At 41.9% G+C, this 23057-nt stretch overlaps 1 protein-coding gene across 1 annotated transcript; it reads left to right on the top strand.

Annotated features, from left to right (window-relative positions):
• The first annotated feature begins 2812 nt into the window (after positions 1–2812).
• BEND3 (BEN domain containing 3) lies at positions 2813–22221 on the top strand. The gene is made up of 4 exons (XM_048298694.1): positions 2813–3051; positions 11793–11837; positions 12289–12509; positions 17352–22221. The coding sequence occupies exons 2-4, from the start codon at positions 11804–11806 to the stop codon at positions 19623–19625; spliced, it is 2529 nt and encodes an 842-aa protein (XP_048154651.1). The 5' UTR covers positions 2813–3051; positions 11793–11803; the 3' UTR covers positions 19626–22221.
• The last annotated feature ends 836 nt before the right edge of the window (positions 22222–23057 follow it).

The raw sequence follows: 23057 nt of genomic DNA, 5'->3' as shown, positions 1-23057 counted from the left end.
TGAACATTTGAATAAATGACGTGTATAGCACAAGTTCAAATGGTGAAAAGAAATGTGGCTTGTCTGGCTGGGAAGCCAATCTAAGCTTGCTACCTGCATTGCCTGGAGACAACTTGGCTCGCTCCCTTTCCATTGAGTACTGTTATTGCAACAATATGCTCGTGCTACTTTATGCTTAGCTGAGGCCCTTCAGGTCTCCTCCTGGGCTTGAGTCCCTAGTAGCTACAATGCCTCAGGCCAGCACTATAGAGCAGAAATGAGGTGGAGTTCAAACTGGCAAGTATTTTCTCAAGGGCTCTGAAATTGAGTTTGGGATTCCACTGGCTTGCTCTTGCCTTATGGTTGCCTTTCCTCAGTCCCACTAAGTAAAGCATTCAAATAAAATCCAACTGAGATCTAGCACTACTTAGCAGCTGGGCCAGGTGTTAAAACACGGTACCCTTTAAGAAAAGCCTCAATTATCCTTGCAATAAAGGGAGGGGGCAAATCATACTGTAAACTTCCGTGCTCATAGTGCTAACAGGCTCAGAAAAGTTAGCGGGAAGTGCTCTTTATCTCCAAAGAGAGAATGATGCGCTAACTGCAGAACACTTGTCTTGTTAATAAAATGTATCCTTCGTTGGAGTGATTCATCCGAGGAGTTACAATGCTGGTAGTTCCCGCTTTTAAGGGCTCCTTTGAACAGCTGTCTATCAACAGCAATGATAAAAGGAGCAGTCAAAGTTAAAATCAACAAACTATTATCTGTTAAAATTATTCATGGACTGTGACACTGTAAACACACCAAAAGTCCCAAATGCCAAATTTAGAAGAGCGACATAAGTGGAAGAACAAAATTTTAGAGAACTGCTTCTAAAGAAAGCGCCAAAAATCTGAAATAGTGAGGATTTTTTATTTTAAGAGGCACTCTTTGTATTGTTCAGTTCTGAGGAAACAGCATGTGATTAGGAAAGTGCTGAGCTATTTATGGGGCAGAAGATTTATCTGAGATCTTTCCCGGTTATTTCTCAGTTGACTTACGTGTTTTTGTATTGCTTTTTAATTTAAAAAAAAAAAAAAAAGTTTGAGATAACAAACGAAAGGTTTATTAATCTGTTACATTCACAGCACTGCTCGAGTTCTACCTTCACATTTACTTGCCACTTGCCTGGTGTGCATTTGCCGTGTAACTTCTATGGGATACATCCTTCACGCTGCACAGAATCCATCATCATGGCAGTATCAGCCCTCACCTACTTATTTTATAATAAACACCTTTTATAAACATCTTTAGGCTGAACTTCTTTTACTCTGGGGAAAAAAAAAAAAAAGTAAAACAACTACAATATAATTAGAGCACTTGGCTGTGTACTTTTGTGAACAGCAAAATTAATCTATTTATTAGGAACGGCAGCACTGGCCGAGTTTATTGTGTAAGTAAAACATTTCACGCAAAGCTGCCAAGTTCCAAAGGTATGTTACATATAGCCAAAAAATATAACTGCCATAACTGGCCATAGGTTACAAAACCAGATTTCGCTCGCCCACATTTTTAAAAATTTTTTAATCTTTGGGAAACAGTTTGGTTTTCTACAAGCTGTTAGTCGAAAGGGCACGTATGATTTGGCAGACTAATGTAATGTCTTATATGCTCCTGTCAATTTCAGGGAAGATAAAATCTACAAGGATACTTAATTAAAAAAGAATGCAATGTCTGTTTTATAAATCACTGCTGCCATCTGCCCCCCAAACGCAGAGCATGGAAGCGGTCTCGTGTTTAACCAGCGTGGGAAAAAGACTGGATCTGAATTAAAACAACTTACTGAAATAACTTTTTTTTTTTAAGTACAGGCTAACGCGGCACCAAACATCGGCGTTTGCTACTCGGCGCTGAGCACAGAAACCCGCGTTAAGGTCACATAAAGGCGGGCGGGCAGCGCTCCCACGGGTGCCGCCAGCTCCGGGCAGCGCTGGGGGCCGGAGCCTCCCGGGCCGGGCCGGGGCTGCGTGCGGGTGTCACAGCCCGCGTGTGTGAGGAGCTCTCGGTGCGTCCCCCAGCTCCGCCCGCAGGGCTGCCCCGGGGTGACCCACGGGCACGCCGGCTCGGGGACGGATTTACGGGATCCACAACCGGTGCGCCCGCGGCCGGGGTCTTGGGAACTGCCGGGCGGTCCCTCCGCCGGCCCTGCCGGAGCCCGACGCCGCCCGGGGATGGCCCGGATCCCCCCGGTTCTGTCGCAGCCTGGCGGCGGCGGGGCGCGAGTGGGCGGGTGGGTGTAGGGAAGGCGCGCGGGGGAGATGCGGGACCGTGTGCCCGCGCGCGGCCACGTGCTCGCCGCCACCTGCCGTGGGCACGCGCCCCCCCGCCGCCTCCCCCGCGCGCGCACGTGCACGGCCCGCCACCTGACTCTGCGGGGCGCGCGGGCGCCGCGTCCACGCGAGACGGCGCGGAGCGGCCCGGCCGCACAAGGGCCGGGGAGGGCGGCGGGGGGGAGCGCGTTTTCCATGCGGCGGCGGCCGCCGGCAGCGAGCGCGCCCCGTCCCCGCCGGTCCCCGTCCCCGGTCCCGTCACGCGGGGCCGTGTCCCTCAGCGGTGGCGGCCCCACGCGCGGGCGCGGGGTCCCGGGGAGGGCGTGTCGCGGGGCGGGCGCGCGGCCCCCCCAGCGGCGGGGCCTCTGCCCGCGCGGCACCGAGTGGGCGGCGGGGCGCGCGCGGCGCGGGGGCGGGGGCGCGCGGGGTCTCCAGTGGGAACCGCGCGCGTTCCCAGTGGCAGCGCCGGGGAGGGCGGGGGGTGGGGAGCAAAGGGAGGGGGGGAGGAGCGGGCCTCTCTCCCCCCCACCCCCGCTCCCTCCCTCCCCTGCCCCTGCCCCGGGGCGGCGGGTGGCGCTGGCCGCGGCGGGTCGGGGCTCGGTGTCCTTGTGCGGAAATGACACACGGTCCCGTCACGTCACGCGAGAGCGCAGCGCGCGGACCCTCGCACACAAAGAGCGGGGGGGAAGCGCGGGCACCAGCGGCGGCCGCTCCAGCCGCCCCCGCCGCCCCGGGGCTCCCGCGGCCCCGCGCGGAGCAGAGGTAAGTCCCGCTGCCGCCGCTGGCGGGGACGGACGCCGCTCCACGCACCCCACGGCGAGCGGGGAGCGCCGCCCCGGCGGGTGGGGGAGGAACGGGGAGGGGGAGACCGAGCGGGGGGGGGGGGGGGGGGGCGCGGGAGGCGCGGGGCCGGCCCCTCCCCTGGCTGCCCGCGGCCCGGGGCCGCGCGGGCGGAGGGCTCTTTGTTCGCCGCTCCCGGCGGCGCTGCGGCGGCGCGGGTCGCGCGCTCCCGGCCCGGGTGCCTCCATCCGCGGGGCTGGGGGAGGGGGACGACGGGGAGCGGGGGGGAGAGTGGAACGGTCACGCCGCCGTCACCTCCAGCCTCACCTTAACCCCTTCCCCCCCCCCCCTCCCCCCGCGCGCCGGCCACATAGATCCGCCCGGGCAGGGTTCGGACCGGAAGCACCGACCGCCGCCGCCGCCTCGGGCTCGTGGGTCTGACCGCGGAAGCGGCCGCGGCCGCGCCGCGTGCGGGGCGCGCGGGGCGTCCCCCGCCGCAGTGCCCGCCCCCGGGCGGGGCCTCGCGCCGCCGCCGCCGCGCGCGCCGCTCCCACGTGGCGGCCGCTCCGCCGCCCCTCGGTGGGCACGGGGGGAACCTCGGCCGCGCGCGCGCTGCCGGGCACCGGCCGCCCCCGGCACGGGCCCGCCCCGGCACCGCCCCAGGGCTTCGCGGGCCCCCGGGGACGGCGCGGGGCCACGCGCTCCCGGGAGCTGGGGCCGGGGTCAGGGTCCCGCCTGTCCTATCGTAGGCGGTGGGAGGAGCGGCGGGCGGGTGGTTCCGCTGGAATTCGTGTCGGTCCTTGCTGGGTCGCGCTCTGAGGGGCCCGGTGAAGGGCACTGCGGGGGAACGGGCCGCCCTTGCCCCGATCATCTCCCCCCAGGTCACCCGCGGCTTCCCGTGCCCTGATCAGCCGCTGCCTCCGCCCAGGTCGCCGCTCACTGCCCCTGCCCCGATCACCGCCCGCTTCCCCTGCCCTGGTCGCACGCTGCCTCTACCCTACTTTTCCCTGCGGTGTGTCCACACAGCCCTTTGTAAATAGAAGGGAACAAACTCTGAACCAGCAGAATGCGAGCCGGCGGCAGGCCAACAGCCATGTGACGGCTTCCACATAGCGTTGACGCAGTCCCAGAGTTTTTTTGGATTGAAGTCTGAGTAGGGGTTGTCGCTGCCACCTATAAACACAGTGTATGCCTTGACCCTTGGGGCAGAGACATCTAAGCAGGGAAAGAAAAGCCTTTTCTCTGCTTCCAACTTCAATGATTTACATCTCAGAAAACAAATAATTACCAATATATGCTGATGCGTTTTCTTCTGCTGCTAAATCAAACTCAACATTGGACCAACTGAATTTTTATCTTTGCTAAGTATTTTCATAGTTTAGGTGAGTTCCGTGGATAAAAATAAACGAAAGTTGAATGTAGTTTGGAGGAGAATTTAAACTGTCTGCACAAAGTTCAGATGAAACAGTATTTTAAAATAAAAGTAGAGTGAGAGGGGAGAGAGGAAAGCAAAATGCTTTTAATAGACCAGTGGAAAACACATGATTGAAGAAAAGACAAATTCATACATTAATGCTGGAAATAAACCAGGTTAGTGTTTTGCTGATCCCTGCAAGATTAAACTGCTGTTTGGTAAAAGTACAGAGGACAGATTGAGAAAACTTCAGTTTTAGGCAAATTGTGAGAAAACTGAGGAGAGGGATTTTATTTTTTCAAAAATTTGCTTAAACTGCATATTCAACTTAACTAAAACAAAATATGAAAGACCCAAATTAAGAACATGTCCTATAAGTCCTACTGGAAAAATGCCCTTGTTGCACGCTGGTTTCAGTGGAGACTTGAGGCTTCATGTCCTTCTCCACAGGGTAGCAAGAGGTTTTCAAACTATGTTAAGTATAGAGATTTTTATTGTCCATAAGAGTAATGCTTCCAGGAACATCTGCTGGTTCTTTAAAATCTTCTTCTTTGTAGTTTTAGAACTTATTATTCATGTATTTGCAGTCAGAACGTTTATCATGTTGGAATACTGTTTCCTATGGTTTTTAATATTACAAGTGTCAGTACTGGATATCAAGAACAAACTTTATTGAGAAACAACACTGCAGCACCCCACTACCTCAAAATGGATAGAATAGAAAGCATTTGCTTTTAGTATTTGTTACATTGTCTACTTGCATTTTGCTCTTTGCTCAGTTAAATGAGGCAACATCCATATCTCAGTTTCTTTAAGACGGGTCATCAGTTTCAAATAAGTTACCTGTTGTTTGTTTGGTAGGGGTTTTTTATTAAGGTGGTTTCAGGTATTGGGCTTCTTCAACCCTCTGCTTCTTCAAAATTTATAAGGCCTTGACAAAATTACGTAAAATTTGAAGTCAAATCACTGGCTCATAGATGTGAAAAAAAGGCAAACATTGCCTCTAAAAAATACATTTTCCAGCTCAGTTTTGAAGTGGTATTTATGTCTAATTCAGTTGAATTGAATTTGAGTTGCATTGTTTTTTACAAAAAAATTGGAGGAATCAAGTGTACCCCGAGGATAATTGCAATATTGAAATTATTGAACCCAGTACTACAGCTAGGAAATAAAAGATGCAGATTACTTGGCTCCCAAAGCAGAATGCAGAACTCGCAGTTCTCTAGGTTTGCTTCTCAGCCCAGCAGGAGAGCTTTCCAAGAGACAGCCTGGAAAGCAGCATGCACCCTGAACAGGAGGCAGCTCCTGGGCAGCCTGAGCAGAGGGCACACGCCTCCAGTGCTTTTTGACTCCGAGACTGCAGAGCTGGCTGTTGGGAATCGTTGTTTCCTCTCATTATTTCCAACTGTTCTGTAGGAATCAGTCTTCTAAAACATCACGAGGGACAGAATTTCACACTGTCACCAGGCACTTGGAGCAGCCCTCTGCTCACCTGCTGCATGGAACGGGGCTGCTTCCACCTACCCACACCAGCTTTCAAGGCTCTGGGCTTCCCATGGGAAGCATTGGTTGCTTTCTGTGGTTCACCCAGGGCGTGTTTCGTATGAAGTACAGGCAGAGACCCAGAGACAGGGAGCCGGACCAGACACCTGAGTGTTCACTGAGATTTATTGATCAATCATTGTCACTTGCTGAGAATGAATATATGTACAGTGGTTTTGATTGGCTCTAGATAAATCACACTCTAATTACGTAGTGTAATACCATTGCAATTTTGTGAAGTCCTGTTACAGGATGGTATGTATAAGAGGAGTTGCTAATTTTGGCTGTTAAACAGCAGTTCAATGTACACATCTTGTTAAATTTAGCCAGTGTAATCTCCTTAAAAGATCAGCTTTTTTTTTTTGGTGTTCCTGTCATTTATTTAATTTTACTAGGATATCTGTGCTGTAAGAGGGGTGTTGTATCTTTCACCACATGCTGAAAGCAAAGGAAACTGAGCAGCTTATACCACACGTTATCAAACACATATTTAATGTTACTAGCAAACAGGTATGTCTTAACATATGACCAAAATATAAAGAACAGTTGACCTCTTCAGAAGCAACACTCGAGTAGAAGACTTTTCATTATGACCTGAGTTATATATGAAGCAATGTACCACCGTGAGGCTTTAAAGGGAATAAACGTAAAACACAATGTCTCAACCCCTGTGCTTTTAATAACATTCTTAGGCTCGATAATGAAGAATTGGGGGCATTCCTTCCAACCTACATGAAGAAGCTAAAATACTTAGTGGGATGATGTGCAAACAAGAAGGAACTTCTACACATTTACCATACGTTAGTGAACTGAACAGTACAATGTTATGCAACCATTTACATTCTAAACAGCAAGCTTCTGTAAAACTGATAACCATCATTATTGTTGTTGTTGTTATTACTATTTAGTGTCTTACTTAAGATAATGATTAATTTTTGTTTATGATAACAATTAACAAGTGTGATGAAATCAGAATTGCTTTCTACCTGCAGCATGTGTACAGTTTTATACTTTCCTATGTGGTTTTCACACTATGTTTCTTCATTTGTTAGAACTTAGTATGTTAGATATGGGAGTTCAAAGAGTAAAGACTTAATTCTTTAGTTACAAACAGCAGAACAGCAGTATTTTTTTCTGGTGGAATTTTTTCATTTGTTTTTTAAGTTAGGATATTAAAGTGATCAGTCAGGCTTTCTTTAAGAATGATTGCAAGGGCAGAAAACTGCCTTCATCTTAACATTATGAGCAGGATCTTTTCTCCATGTGTTGTGCTTTTACAATGGTCAAAATCATAAGAGAGGTCAGGAAAGCATCCTCCGAGACAAACGCATGAGTAATTGTTAGGTGGTAAATAGGAGGAGGAGAATGCACATTATGGGAAGATGTAACTTACGAATCAGTTAGGATTCAGTTTCATTTTGTGTATCAATAACTAGGTACAGTTTCATGCTACTTTTAAGTAGCAATGTGCATTATACTCAATGATATGAGACTGAAATACATTCTGAGTATGAGCAATTTGCTCCCTTACTCATAAAATCTGTTGTACCCCAGTGCTTTAAATCCTTAAGGCTTCAGTGCATTTTTTGGGTAGGTGCATTTTTAATAAATGGATTACATGTTTTGTTCTACGTGCAAAAGCAGCATCAGGGTGGTAGTTAACACTAAATGCACAGAGAAACATTCCAAAACCTTGTTTTTAAGGTGTTCTTCCATACTTTGGAACTCCCAGCACTGCACTGTGTATTGAGCTTCTCTGTTAACCACGGGTAATGCCATTTGAGTGTGGAATGTCATTACCAAAGTGATACAACAATGCAGTTAAGTGAGAAGACCTGGTACAGTTTTGGAATAGAGGCAGATGTCTAAGCGAGAGTAATGGAAGTGGGGAGTGTTAAGTCCCTTCATTGAACTACCTTGTTCATTGCCTAGTCTGATGAGAAGGGAGAGCAGGATCTGTGGGAAGGGAATTTGGCCAATAGTGACAGCCAAGGTGTGCCGGGAACCCCCTTTTTTCCCTACTCCCTTGGATCTGGCTGTTGATGTAGCTGATGTTGTAGGTGTTTGGTGTATTTTGGAATCCTTCTTCCGGAGGATTCACCAGAAAACAGGATGTACTGCAGCATCTGTCTGTATCCCGGCAAGATAGAGCTGCCAAGGCTGCTTGCTCTGCCAGTCACAGTTGCAGGCGTGGGCTCCCAACTTCAGCACAGAGTGTTCACTCTTTCCTAGAACTTGCTGACAGGTGTCCTGTGGATAGCATTGACTAATTATTAGGCTGAGGATGATAAGTATATTTATATTAAGTTTTGAAAGAAATGCATACAAGATTGAAATACGTTTTGCATACTCAACATGATAAGGAACAGCTGCTGGGCATTTGCTTTGTATGGATTTCTTACTCAATTGCTTTTTGCAGTATTTTGCCCCAAGATCTTTAAGATTTTTTTTTGCTTCAGCTTTGCTTATTCTCACAATCTGGGCCAGAATGCTACCTCAAAACAGACTTTGACAGTGCTACCTCTTTTAAAGAGGAAAGAATTATTATTCGTAAGTACTGATGCACAGCAAACAGTATTTTAAAGAGAATGAAATGTTTTATCTTTAGTGGACTTGAAACAAGCAACAAAATTACTGTTAACCTTATATATATGGGGATGCATGCACGGACATGCTCAGGATCAGATACAGACTTTCCCCCTTTCCATAAATCCTAATTTCCTATGGAAGCAATGACGCAATTGCTCTGTTGGTGCCTCTCTGTTTGCTTGCTAGTCACTCAAATTTGAAGCGAGATGGTGAAATAAGTGAGATGGTTGAACGGAGCCAGTGGCTCACTGGTATGGGGAGAGATTTTAATTCTTCCTTTCCATCACAAACCTTGTGTATACTCCTGAGCCGGGCCCTTTACCTCTATGAATTACAAGGAAAGTAACCTGGAAAAAAGAGAAGTGAGTTGTTTTCTGGCAGTTTATCAAGATGGAAGGTTAAGGTGGGCACCCATGCTTGACCGAGGGAGCAGGTGGGGCTGTGAGGCAGGAAATCAAAGGGACAATTGAATCCTGTCTCTTAACAGAAGCCATTATATGTTAGGTGTCCTTCATTTTTTCATAATACCAGAGTTCTTAAAAATCTCACAAAGAAGACAAGAAGCTAGATAAGGAAAGAGATTATTACTAGGGCTCCCAAAAATGAAAGAAGTTGGAGCTTGTGCTTTTTTTGGCACCAGAGAGCTCAGGTATGGAACAGAGTCTTTGTAGGCCTCATTGGTTCTGACACTTGTTTTGACTATTCACTTTTAATTGTATTCTGGCAGTTTTCAAATAAAAAAAAAAAAAAAAACTAATAACACTGTATTTCAAATTTGTGAACCAATGTTTTGACTCAATATATTTGACCTGAATTCAGGGTAGCTTTTGTTTTCCTGATGTTGTTTCCTTCAGGAAGTTAACTGTTGCTTTGCTTTAATTTTCACTTTTTTTCCAGTGTTAAATAGTGGCTCTTCAGATCCTCATTTATCGTCTCCTTTCAGTTTGATTTTATTCTCTGATAGGAATTCTTCTAAAGCATCCTTCCTATCTCAATAGTAGTAATAGCAGGAATTAGAAAGAAAAGATAATTCCATATATCCCTTCCTAAATATTTTATATTGTTCTATCTACTGCCACCTTTTAGTCTTCTCTTCCGGCTTTGTGTTTAACATGTTTTACTGTTTTGCTCTGATACGGCAGTCTAGGATTACCTGAAAAATCATTCTGATTTCCATTTTAGATATTCTATACCTGTATTGGTAGATTTGCTTACTGTCACCTCAGACCCTCAAAAAATGACAATGTGTCACACTCGTTTGAGTACTGGCACATGTTGGTCTTGTACCACAGCCCTCAGAGCCAAGCCTAGTACAGCATGGAAAAGTGCAAGGAAGATCCAGACAGTGACTATCAAAGTATGTGGGATATCAGGGTAAAATATGAACAGTTGGTACTGTGGGATTTTCTTAAGGTCCAGCAGAGCTTTTTGATGGTGCTGTAAGAAGTACACTGCTGTAGGATTTTTCATGAAGAGCTGTAGTGGCTTTGTCTAAATTTATAAATACTGTTGAGTTAGTAAGACATGGAAGTAACCCATTCCAGTGCTTATCAGGTGGTTTAGAAATTGGTGTGGGCTACTTAGTTTCACGCTGTTGTGTCTCTAGAGAGTTTGCAAAAGTTTAAGTGACATGATTACAGTACTGTTAAGCTGGCATAATTTATATATGGATCAATTAATAAATGCAAGTCCTGAAATAGGGAATTATGGTGGGTAAAGGGAGTCGGTATCTGAGGGGTCTGTAGTAGCTCTATGTTCAACTGAGAGAGACTTATTTTTATATGTGATGATGAAGACAATCTCATGTTATCCCCTTGAGGATGCCCTTTATAAGGCTCTATATAGGGGCCATGTGGAGGATCAGCACATCAAAGAGTATTTTGGCTTCAAGGGTGGCCCAGTATAAGCTGATTTTATAAATCTGTGCACCTTTTGTTTGGGTGTCACCCATTGTAAATCATACAAAATCTAATCCAGAATGGAACCTCATAGTTGCCATTACAGCCATCAAATTGCCTAGAAATTGAAACTCATATCTACACAGGATTCGAGTGTTTACAGAATTTTTTAACAGTATTTTGAGATTAAAAAAAAAAATCTATTCAGCCTTATTCAGGAGAGAGGTACAGACTGTTTTCCCCTTCACAACAGATTCTCTGTCTTTCTCTCCCGATCTCTCTTTTTAATTTCATTATAATTCCCACTCCTGGCCTGCATGTACACTTTTGATTGACTGGGTTTATTGACTTGCACTTGTAAAGCAATAATATTCTGGGGCCAGGTAAACACAACGCTGTGTGTAGAGGAGCATGAGCGCAGCGTGACAGTTTGCCAGTCACCCGCTTACCAGTCGAGAGTGTCAGTTTGCAGCTGCATGCCCTGTAAGGGTCAGTGGTATCTGATTAAGTTGTTTGCTTTGTAGATCTCCAAAGATTTAGAATATCTTCAGGAACATGTCCAGAGATTGATGATTGCCCCCAAGTAACTTGCAAAATTAGTTTTCAAGTACACAGAAATACAGCTGAGTTTTTCACATGAGAAGTAACACTAAAATCATGCTAGCATAATACATATATTTGGTTTTGCCTACAAAAACCACATTATTTTGAGGCTGACAGAGGAAAAGGACTTACTGTAGATCTGTGTGCATTATTCTGCTTGAATTGATGCAATCCATATCAAAATATCAAAGATTTTAAAATAAAAATTTGCTCCAGCATGTATGTTACTATCTATGATGTTTTCTTTCTATGATGATTTTGTGTCACCCACAAGGACAATATGAATGTTTGACTGTAACAGTAGTGATTTTGTACAGGGCGAAGAGTTTAATACAGTTGACATCCATTTATATACTGCCAAGACACTTTACAGAGAAGGCTAGAATGACTTTTACTTTTCTCCATACCAGAAAAAGACGTACGGTTTTAAATACTTTCCTACCTGCTGTATGTTATCGACAGTATAGTTTGCATGTTGACAGGTCTGTAGATGGCCATGAAGGTTATTGAAAATAACTAGTTGTTACAAATATACAGACTGGAAAGACTGGAAGTTTTCTGTGGGCTGTTAACTCACACTTTCTCTAGATGAAAAGTAATTACAAGAGGAGATGTAGATATTTCCTTATTCCAGACGATGCTGATATTTATTTTTGTATTTTTGTTTTGTTCTTTAGTGAGATAGAAGATGAATTCAGCTGAAATCACTGATGATGATGAAGGTAAACTATTATACTTCATACAACTTTTGATCAGGCAAAACCACTTGTTGATTTAAGGCCTTCGTCCCCTAATAAAGAATGTAGTTAGATCAAGACAAATTACATTAATGTTTTGTAAAAAGTTATCTAAAATAGGGCATTATCTTTGTTAGTCATTATTATTTCTGCTCTACATTCTTTCTCCCCTCAAAAAAAAATCTTCCTCCTGTATGTAACATTATTTGTTTATACTTTAGATTCTTCTTTGGAGAAGAAACTGTCATTTACTGGAAAACTGTATGATTTGACTTTGAGGTGGCCTCAACATACACTTACCATAGAAGTCATAAAAATAATGAAGTTCTTCAAAACACGTTTTCATAAAAAGAAACAAACCACAGAACGTTGTAGTAAGGATGTCATGGTTTTCTGGAGAGGGTGCTTTATCTTTCTAAACCTTCTCTTTTTTCAGTAAAAATTCCTAAAAAAAATGTGAAAGTAGAAACAGAAAATGAAGATGAAGCTCTAGACTGCTCAGTAAGTTCCAGATCTGCTGAGAAACACTCACTGGATGGCGCAGTGACTTGCCTACAGGATTCCAACAAACGGAAACAGACCTCCCTTGGCTGTGATGGGTCAGGAGGCCAGCAGGATGCCTTACCCAGCGTGAAGAAGAGACGCTTTACACAAGAGGTGACTTCTCTATACATGACTGATTTCCTAGGCTAAATTCACTGCTGCTATAAGTAGAATTCAAGTCTTGTAACTAAGTTTACATTGGTAATGAGTTTGTTGCAAATGTGGCTAATCTTAAGCCAGTTTGCACACGTCTGGGTATTCTCTAAATAACATGGGAGTGATCATATTTATGAAATACAGTTATAGGTTAATTCATTTATGTGAATTATGTTTTTGTTGTTCATCAGATAACATAGGAAGGGGCAGTGATTTGGAGTAACTTGGCATGTCTCTGATTACAGTCCCTCTCACGTCACACAGTCCTTCACCTAGATCCTCAGTGGCTGTAATTCATTCTTCTGTCACAAAGATTTAATGTCAATGACACCAGTATAAATTAGTGTATTACTTGAAAGATAAAAATGCAGGGATGCACAAGATGTGAGCCATATCAGGAGCAGAATGTATTACAACAACTGGTGTGGCATCCCACTTGGGACAATCCAGATGTTTCTCTAGCCAGTGATGGAGATGCCCAGTCTCTTCCATGATCCTGATCTAGTGTTTCTAGGCATGGTGGATTTTAATCTCTGCTGAAACTCAGCAAATTTCTTTTTGTCCTTGTTCTTTTCAGTAGGGAGAGCAGTGATCATCCATTCCTAGAAAAATCATCTGCATGTGGGAAAATTCATGTGATGTTGTCCACCCTCAGTCCTTCCTTTCTGAGATTAAAATTCTCTTTTTTCCATCTCTTCTTCAGAGGTCATCTTATATTTTTGTTGTTCCCTTTGAGAGTCCAGAAAGACTAGTGTTGGGCATTGGATAGTCGCATCTCTCCTGCCACCCTCTAGAGCAGTAAAATGACCTCCTGTTTTTCACACTCAGCACTTTATTAAAATAACCTAGATTCAAATTCATCCTCTTTTGAATAACTTCAGGCCCTGGGTTATATTTAGTTTGTGACCTATTCTAATGCACGTATCCTTTTCTGCTGTTCTGCTACCTAGCCAGTTAGTCCATGCTGTATTTGCACATTTCATGTCTCCTTTATAGCCATGTCTCCGTGTTTCTTTTTCTTGACTATCATCTCTCTGACTTCTTAGGGCTGTTTTTTCCCCTGAATGCCTGTGGTAGGTAGGTTTTAATCTTATTACACGGTTTCTTTCTTTTCCTTTCTCTTTTTCTTTTACAATTGTTTTCCTTGCATTCAGATTCTTAAAAGAGCTTTATAATGGTCTCTGAACTGTGCTTGCTTTGCATTTTCCCGTTTGCCATTAATAAATTTTAAAATTTAATTTGTAATTAATTATAACTTTGGATTTATAATATCAGAAATTGACCCAGTAATAACGATGAAAATTCATTCTTGGCTGACCCCAGTGAATCAGCATGTTTAGTTAAATAACCAACCAGAAATAGTCCTCAATCTTAACAGCATTTTTTAAAGTTAATTACTTTTCTAGTACCAGTATTTTGTTTTAATTGATGGCTTTATTAACTATTTCTATTTAAACAGTGGAAAAATCTTAATTATTTTCAAGAATGTTGTGCTTGTAGTATATTTTTACTGCACGTCACATAGGCATCTATCTATGATATAAACAGAACTGTATTTCTTTTGGGCTGGTAATTATATTAATTACTTTTTATCTGAAAACTTCACTTTTTTTTTTTTAATTCTGAATACCACTTCATAATCAGAAATTAGTTTTCCCTGATTTTCTTTAAAAACACAAAGTGTAGAAGATTGTAAGTTTGAAAAATTCATGTGCAACACTTTTTTCATGTGTCTGAAAGAATCTTTCTATGTTTCTTGCTCATGTATTTTTTATTCTTTACTCCTATGCTTGAATATTATGCATTGTATTCTTACAGATACTTAGACTTTGTTTATTAAGCATAACAAAGGTCATAAATGCTGGACTTGAGCACCAAACAGAACAATAACTAAGCAACTTTTAAAACTTGGCTTAGGATTCTAAGAGAGAATGTGAGAGACTATTTCACAATTTCTGGTATTGGTTGATGTTTTCCAAAATACTGCATTTTGCAAATGTTCATAAAATGTTTAGAACATAAAAACTTGCTGTGCAATTGTAGTATAAAAAGCAGCACTATCTTATGTACACTGAGTCTCATAGTCTCATAGTCTCATACCTTTGCTTCTTTTTTGATTGTACATTAGAACTGATCATCTTAAATGGGTGCAGTATTATCTGAAATTCATGGATGTTTAAAAATCAGTGTTACAGAAAACTAATTAGTTAAATTGGAGAATTTACAAAAGCCATGTATTTATGGTGTGGATAGTGCTGTTCCCAGATGGAAACTATAGACAAGATAATTAAAAGCAAAGGAAAAGAAAATGAGAATGTGTCTGAACTCAGATATCCTTAAATATTTTTGAGGCCCAAATGTTTTGTCATCTGCTAGTAGAATGCTGGCTATGTGTTTCTGAAATGCAAATATTCTGAAATGCAAATCCATCGCGCAGCCAGATCCGACCACTGGGAGCTGCATTAGTGAAGGCAGAAGTTCAGCTGCCATCGTAGCAAAGATCTGCTGTAGTTCTTAGCATGAGCTCCAGAGCACCGTGTCCAAAACTGAGACTGCAAACGTTGATGATCTTACTGTCAAAATAATGAATTCATGTTCTTTAATACACATTCTGATTTGGCCTGACTTTGTGCGTGAGGTGCTCATTAATAGGAGTTACCCTCATATTGCCAAGTTTTATTATATAATTAATTAGGGAAAATAAACAGCACGGGGTCATATGAGAACTGACAGATCTCTGGTGGCCTGTGGCAAGCTATTTAGTAGCAAGGTATTTTAGTAGTAGAAAAGGAATTGAAAGAGTCATATGCTGTTTCTGAAGGAATATTTGGTATATTCTTGGTTAGCAGGAGTGTTAATGAAAGAGCTACTTAGGTGGTAGATCTCACTGTTTGTATAAGAAATGTTTTGTTTTGTTCTTTTGATCTAAAGTAGAAAAAAGCTTTGTAATTCACTTTGGGTGCCTGACTGGGGAGCAGTACTGTGCTTACTGTCAGTGGAGATTTCCATGGCCTGCTTTCAGGTGATGTGGCAGAGCTTGTTACCACTTGGAACTACCTCTGTTTCTTCACTGACAAGTACAGGTGGTGTATGACAACTTCAGTCCCAGCGTAGGAGCCTGCAGTTAGGTGGGGGCAATGTGGATTTCAGTCTGCTCGCAGTCCGGTCGCTGTTCTGTGTGTGGGACTGTTCTATGAGTGAGACTGGAGTGGGACAGTCTTCTAAATGGGAGCTGGAAGTCAGGTGTCCTAGGCACCACCACAGCCAGGGATTCTGCACGCTGAAATACATCGCCTTTGCGTTATGTTTTCTTTTGATCATCTCTCCACACAGCTTTGGATGTGCAAACACGAGGTTCCATATGGAGGGTAATATGATGTGAGTGAGAGCAGAACTTGGAAACAGCTTCAGTTTAATTGAATGCTGGTTTCTAAACTTGGAGTGGAAACCGGCTTGTTCTTTCTGAGTCTCTTTTGAGTATACATTGCATTAGAAATGAAAAAATAATTAGATTCAATTTGTCGCTGCAGTAAGCAGATGCCAAGTGTGAGTACACATAGGGACCACATTGGTTTCAGGAGTTACAGTTCTGTTTCATAAGAAAGAAATCTTAATTCAAGTTCCTCACTGTAGGACATAATGGGGTCTTCACTAGAATTTCAAATTTCTTATGGCTCTCAGCTCACACCTGAAGTCTGTGTTTCATTTGTTTTAATACTTGAATGCAAATTCTGTAGTTTTTTATCTAATTAATGTTCTATAGAACAAGCCAAGAAAATTGTTTCAGTATAGAAACATTCACAAATCTGGGAGTGTTTTCTCATGTTTGAATTCTGTATGTTGGGTTTTGATTCTGTTGTATCTGCTTAACTTCTAAGAATTATTTGCAATATCCATGTGTTTGCAAAAAAAAACCCCAATCACCCAAGCCTTACATATCTGCTGTGAGATGATGAAAATGCTTGGTTCCAGTTTCAAGCAATGAGAAATAATTACAAATAATTGAGAACATGAAGTCCTTAAGAATTCATTGCTGGTTTTACATAAATAATTTAGAAAATTAGAAATCCATGAATCCAAACTTCCTTGCCTTTCAGAAATAAATCTTCCCTTAGTCATCCTTTTTAAAAAGATAATACCAAGGTGCATTTCACTTTAAATTTTTATTATTTAAATACAATGCCTTTTAAAAAATAAGTAATTTCTAAGATTTGTGTAGTAGTTTTGCACCATTATAAAGATTTTTTAAAACCCTGTGTATAAACCTTTCACATCAGAAAAAAAGAGAATAAGCATAATTTTTGTGTTTTATAGCCTTTGTGACATTTTCAAAAACTAACCTAAAGAGAGTACTGGAATGTTAAATGCAGTTGTTGGAGGCAATGGCAAGGTCACAGGACTAGGAGTCAGAAAATCTAGATGCTATTCTTGGCTCTGTTGCTGACTTGTCGCCACCCAAATTCTCTACAGCCCAAGATCCTCATATGCAAGGTGAAGCCTAATGATACTTAATTTGGGGGAGTAATTAGAGCTCTGTGGGTAGAGAGTACTAAGAACTATTACTGCGTTTCTATTCCATGGAGAAAGCCATGAGCCAAAATAAAAAGGAAACCTAAATAATCCTTTACTGTATTTTTATTTTTCCTAGTGAATTTATTAATTTTTATTATTTAACACAACAAGTTCCCTGGAGAAAATTTGACTTTGCATATTTATGTAACAATGCCTGCTTAAGGGGCACATATTTATAGCTAGTATCTTTAAGGCAGTCTTACTAATACAGTGTTTATTCATTTGAAGGGCTCCCTTTCAAACATGAGGAACAGAGATGCTGGCTCACCCACTCAGGTAAATGCAGAGCAGCCAAACAAGAACAAGAATTCTAATGTAACATGGCTCTGTGAAGAAGAATCCTTCAGTGACATAATCACTCCATCTTATAAAAAACCTCTCTATGGCATCTCACACAAAATCACAGAGAAGAAGAACCCACCAGGAGCAGAGCAGTTTGCTTCTTACGAGTTGTTTGAAAAAATCAACCCCAGCAGTCCCTCGCAAATTCGGACTTTGAACGACCAACGCAAAAGAGACTCGACCACAGCCATTGCAGTAGCAGCAGCCACAGCAGATTCAGAATCAAATATATATTCTTTGATACAGAAAATGTTTTACACGCTGAACACCCTCAATACCAATATGACTCAGCTTCACAGTAAAGTTGACCTGTTGTCTCTGGAGGTTAGCAGAATTAAGAAGCAAGTCAGTCCATCAGAGTCTGTTGCAGACTTCAAGCCTCCCCCGGAGTACCAGCTGACTTCCACGGAACTCAAACAAATCATGGATCAAAGCACGTCAGGTGGAGACCTGGCTTGCCGGTTGCTCGTGCAGCTCTTCCCAGAGCTCTTCAGTGACGATGAGTTCGGCAGGAGCTGCAGTGCCTGTGGCTTTCTCAACAAAAGGAAACTTGAATCTCTTCATCTGCAGCTTATTCGTAACTATGTGGAAGTTTGTTATCCTTCAGTGAAGAATACAGCTGTGTGGCAGTTGGAGTGTTTGCCTCAAGTCAATGATTTTTTCAATAGATTTTGGGCTCAAAGGGAAATGGAAAACAGTCAGCAGAATGTGCAATCATCCAGTTTTTATGAGACTGAGCAGGTCGAATCCTCTCATTTTATGGAGGATAAAGAGCAGGAAGAAGCTTTGTCTTTGGATAGGAGTAATGTCATTGCCTCAGATTACATGCTGGATGCTCAGGATCTCAATGAATTTTTAGATGAAGCTTCTTCACCAGGGGAGTTTTCTGTTTTTTTGTTACACAGACTGTTTCCAGAACTCTTTGACCACAGAAAATTAGCTGAAAGGTACAGCTGCTTTGGAGACTCTGGAAAACAACTGCTGGATCCTCATCGGCTTCAAATAATCCGTAGGTACACTGAAATTTACTTCCCAGATGTGCAAGAAGAAGAAGCCTGGTTGCAGCAGTGCGTTCAGCGAATAAATGATGAGCTTGAAAGTATGTATATGGATGGGAGTGAATGTGACCAGATGAGAGATGACTGTTACGATTCTTCTAGTTTACCAGATGATGTATCAATCATAAAAGTGGAAGACAGTTTTGAGTATGAAAAACCTGGCAGACGGTCAAAAAAAATTTGGCTTGTACCCATAGATTTTGACAAACTTGACTTTCCCCCTCCTGATTTTGATGTCCCTGTCCCGGACTACCTGTTGAACAAAGAACAGATTAAAAGCATATATGAAAGCAGTCTTTCCATAGGCAACTTTGCCTCTCGATTGCTTGTTCTCTTATTTCCTGAACTATTTACTCATGAAAACTTACGGAAGCAATACAACTGTAGCGGATCTTTAGGCAAGAAACAGCTCGACCCCACTAGAATTAAATTAATTCGACATTATGTGCAGATACTGTACCCCAGAGCAAAGAATGACAGAGTGTGGACATTGGAGTTTGTTGGGAAGCTTGACGAGAGGTGTCGACGAAGAGACACGGAGCAAAGGCGCTCGTACCAACAGCAACGGAAAATCCACGTGCCAGGGCCTGACAGGAGGGAATTTCTCACCTATGCAATAAACCCTGAGAGATTTCGGGAAGAATTTGAAGGGCCTCCCCTGCCACCGGAAAGAAGTAGCAAGGATTTTTGCAAGATACCACTCGATGAACTTGTTGTTCCTAATCCAGACTTCCCTGTGCCTTCTCTGTATTTGTTGTCTGATAAGGAGATAAGAGAGATAGTGCAGCAGAGCCTGTCGGTTGGCAACTTTGCTGCCAGGCTCCTCGTAAGACTCTTTCCTGAACTCTTTACTCCGGAGAATCTGAGACTGCAGTACAACCATTCAGGTGCTTGTAATAAAAAACAGCTTGATCCCATCAGACTGAGATTGATCCGTCATTACGTGGAGGCAGTTTATCCTGTGGAGAAAATGGAAGAAGTGTGGCATTATGAATGTATACCGAGCATCGATGAAAGATGCCGGCGTCCTAACAGAAAAAAGTGTGATATACTAAAAAAAGCAAAGAAAGCAAAAAAAGTGACGGGCTCTTTAAACTGCTAAGACTTAGACCACTAAATTATTGTCAAGAGTATGCTTTGGTTTAGACAGAAGGGCCTGTCGGGAGCTGAGGGTTCTCAGCACCTGGGACAGTCAGGCACTAAATTTGTTGTGTTTCAATGTGTGTGTTGCATTTCTGTTGGCACCGCAGCAGTGGGAAGTGGCTGACTACATTTGTACATGGGTAGAGACCATCAGTGACAGCTATCAATGACTCGCTAAGAGCATGATACTCGCTGGTGCAAATACATGTATTGAAACTATTACCCCACTCCCCATTTCTGCATCTTCCTTTTCTATCACTTTCTAATAATAAAGAATTTTTTTTTTAATGGTTGTGCTCTTCAAGGGCAGTTTTTCGTTGTACCATTATAAACAGTATTTTTAATTCATTCAGATTTTGAAATGTGTAGACTAAGCTTAATTTAAATTTGAAAGTGCCATTTTCATTGGAAATCATTGGAATATTAGACTTTGCTTCTACAGTAACTGCATCTTCACACTTGTTTTGTTCTTCATGATCTTGAGGTACTGAAAGTAATAATACTGTGTCAAAGAGTGGGTCAGAATGGTGTCGTTTGCATTTTTGACTGTTACGTTGGTTTTATTTCTAAAATCAAGAATTAACTGTTGAAGAATTGAGACATGAGCATAGACACCATGTGAATGGTTTTTTTTGTATTGACACCACAAGCTTGATCGTGCCCCTGTGAGTTCTGTTATTTTTTTGTCCAGTGTAACTGCTGGAGTGACTGAGGATTGCTCGTCTTGAGTAGAGCCAGCAGAACAGACCCAAGCCCATACCCATGGAATGTCTTCCCATCACCTGCTTGGCATCCTGTTTGTAAAATAGCAAAAGCAACAGCAGCAACAAAAAGACCTGAAACAAGAACTTAAAAAAATTTTAGACCTTACTTTCTATCAAAATCATGATTCCAAAGGTTTCCAGTGTTGATACTGAATTGCATATATAAACAGTATGTGCAAAGATTGGTTTTGGGATGAAATCCAGTGTTTCAGGGTCCCACAGCATATGAGCTGTGGTAATGTAACTCATTCTTTCCATGAATGCAGCAGCATCTGGATATTTTGGGTGTAGGGATACTGAACTCCCTCACTTTGCCAAATTGTTTTAGTGTAATTAGTAGCTATTTGGAGACATAACTGTGTATGTATAACTTAGGTTCGTATGGTCAAGTTTGCATCATTAATATGTTCAAGTGTAACAAAGACCACCCAGAACCCAATATGGATTTGCTGTATGAATTGTCACTGGAGAGTGCTGCTTTAAAACTAGTTTTCTCTTTCTTTTTTTTTTTTTTTAATTTTAATACTGATAGAAGTGGTGAGAGAGAGTCAAACATGGATTCTTAAGACAGTAAAGACAGTGGTTGCCTACAGAGCATCACTGGAACACCTTGGAGCAAGTGTTGATGTTCTCTGTGGTCCTTTTCTGTTGTTTACTTAGATGGGTCATAGCAAATTTTAAGTCAGTTCCAGTGTAATTTTCTATTTTAGCATTTGTAAGAAAGTACAAAATACTTGATATTTTTACTTCAAATTTTTAGAATTTATTGTTCTTAGACTCCTATTGATCCCTTAAAAAGGAAAACAAAATGGTTTTTCCTGATGGCAAGAACTAGTAAAAGTATTGTGTTAAACTGGGAGTAAATCATAGATAGTAGCATTTGCTCATTTTGCCCATGTGCTAGAAACATTCTCAAAGAATGTATGAAGAAAGTCATGAATGTACTAAATCACACACTGATACTGTTTATATCCATTTAAATGTTTCCTGTTGGTTTAAGTAATAGCAGACCATACTCAAAATGGATATCAGAGCAAATACGGCTGTAATAAATCGAAATCATTTTACCAAAGATAAAGAACTGATACCACAATGTCTGCATCTGTTCATTTTAGTGCATAAATTTATCAAATTGAATGTATCAGAAACCAATACTCTCTTGTCATTGTATGCTACCTAGAAACTGTGAGATTTTTTTTACATGCACTTTTATGGGATATACAAAATAACAGAAGATACTAACGGCTGTTTAATTTGTGGTTGCAAATGGCTGGCCAAAAGGTAAGAAATACAATTTTATTTTCTTATCTTAATGTCATACATTTCACCAGTTAATGATGTCAAAGCTCCCAGAAGAATTCAATATATATTAAACTTTTTTACACGGGATAGATGTTACTAGCTAGCGTGCAAGTTTGAGACATACTGGCTTTTACTGTAGATGTTGATACTAAGTCAAAAAATCAGTCAATTCATATTATCTAAAAGGAGTGAAAAAAACAGTTTCATAACTGACCATAAAAATGATAATTTTTGAAAGTGGGTATAAAAATATTTTTGTTGTGATTTTTTTCTCTTCTTACTGCTGTGTACATTCCTTTTGTCCCACTCTTCACAACCCTTTCATGATTCATTTGATTGTATGATTTATAACTGATACCAAGAAAATACAGACGTATAAATAGTGGCATCGTTCATTAACAAAAGCTCTTGCAGTGCATCTGAAGTACAGCCACTTCATCCAGTTGGTCAGTCTTGTAAATAAATTAAAGGTATATTATTTTCATACAAGAGGAATGTTGTCTGGTGATTGTTTGGGTACAAGCAGGATTTTTTTCCTATAAAGTCTGTTACTAAGATCTGAGATAACCTTAGGTAGTCGGACAAATACATAAAGGAAAACACCTGAATTTGCTGCATCCAGTTAAAAAGATTTTTCTGTCTTTCAGACTGCTTCTGTTTAAAAGAATAAACTTAAAATTTTGAAAGTGAAACTGTGATAGTAGGGTTGCCAGATAGTGAACTGTGGGGCACATACGTAGCCATGCACACTGACTTCCTATGAATAAGCATTACTTTCTACGTACCCATTTAAGGTGGGTATCAGGTGTCTTTACTTCTTAACAGTTTAAACATATCAGCTTTCAGTAAGTACTGAGTAGCCAATTTCTGAGCTTCCTAAAAGAAACAGTGTAGTATGTATCATAATTCTTTATTTTTGCATCTTGGGCATCTTCTACAACTTAAACATTTCCTCAAAAGCTCTGTAAGAAATGTAAAACAACATTTCAATAAGGAGGTGAAGTACACATCAGATTATTGCCTGTTAAGTATATTCAGGTGACAGAATCAACAACAAATGTGTTGGCAACTGAGAAAAATCTTTACTTGAAATCACTTTGTTGTGCTGATGCAGTACAGCCAGCAGTGTTTCATGTTCTAAGAAATGTTTGTAACTTTTTTTATTATCTTCAAAATGCATACAATTTATTTCTTGGTACATTTTAAAAAATCTGTCGTTTGTCTCTTTTCAGTTATTGTTTGATGTTTATGCTATAGCAGTGAGAGAATTGTGTGCTTCATGCTCTACAAAGGCACACCAGGTCTAATTTCATGCTGGAAGGGAC

Source organism: Corvus hawaiiensis, chromosome 3, assembly GCF_020740725.1.
Source record: "Corvus hawaiiensis isolate bCorHaw1 chromosome 3, bCorHaw1.pri.cur, whole genome shotgun sequence".
Taxonomy (NCBI): Eukaryota; Metazoa; Chordata; class Aves; order Passeriformes; family Corvidae; genus Corvus; species Corvus hawaiiensis.
This window is presented reverse-complemented; position numbering and strand designations above follow the sequence as displayed.

Coding starts and splice junctions, on each gene's coding strand:
- BEND3 (XM_048298694.1), top strand. CDS start 11,804: ATGAATTCAGCTGAAATCACTGATGATGATGAAG. Junction 11,838..12,288: donor AATCACTGATGATGATGAAG/GTAAACTATTAT, acceptor CTCTTTTTTCAG/TAAAAATTCCTAAAAAAAAT. Junction 12,510..17,351: donor AGAGACGCTTTACACAAGAG/GTGACTTCTCTA, acceptor ATTCATTTGAAG/GGCTCCCTTTCAAACATGAG.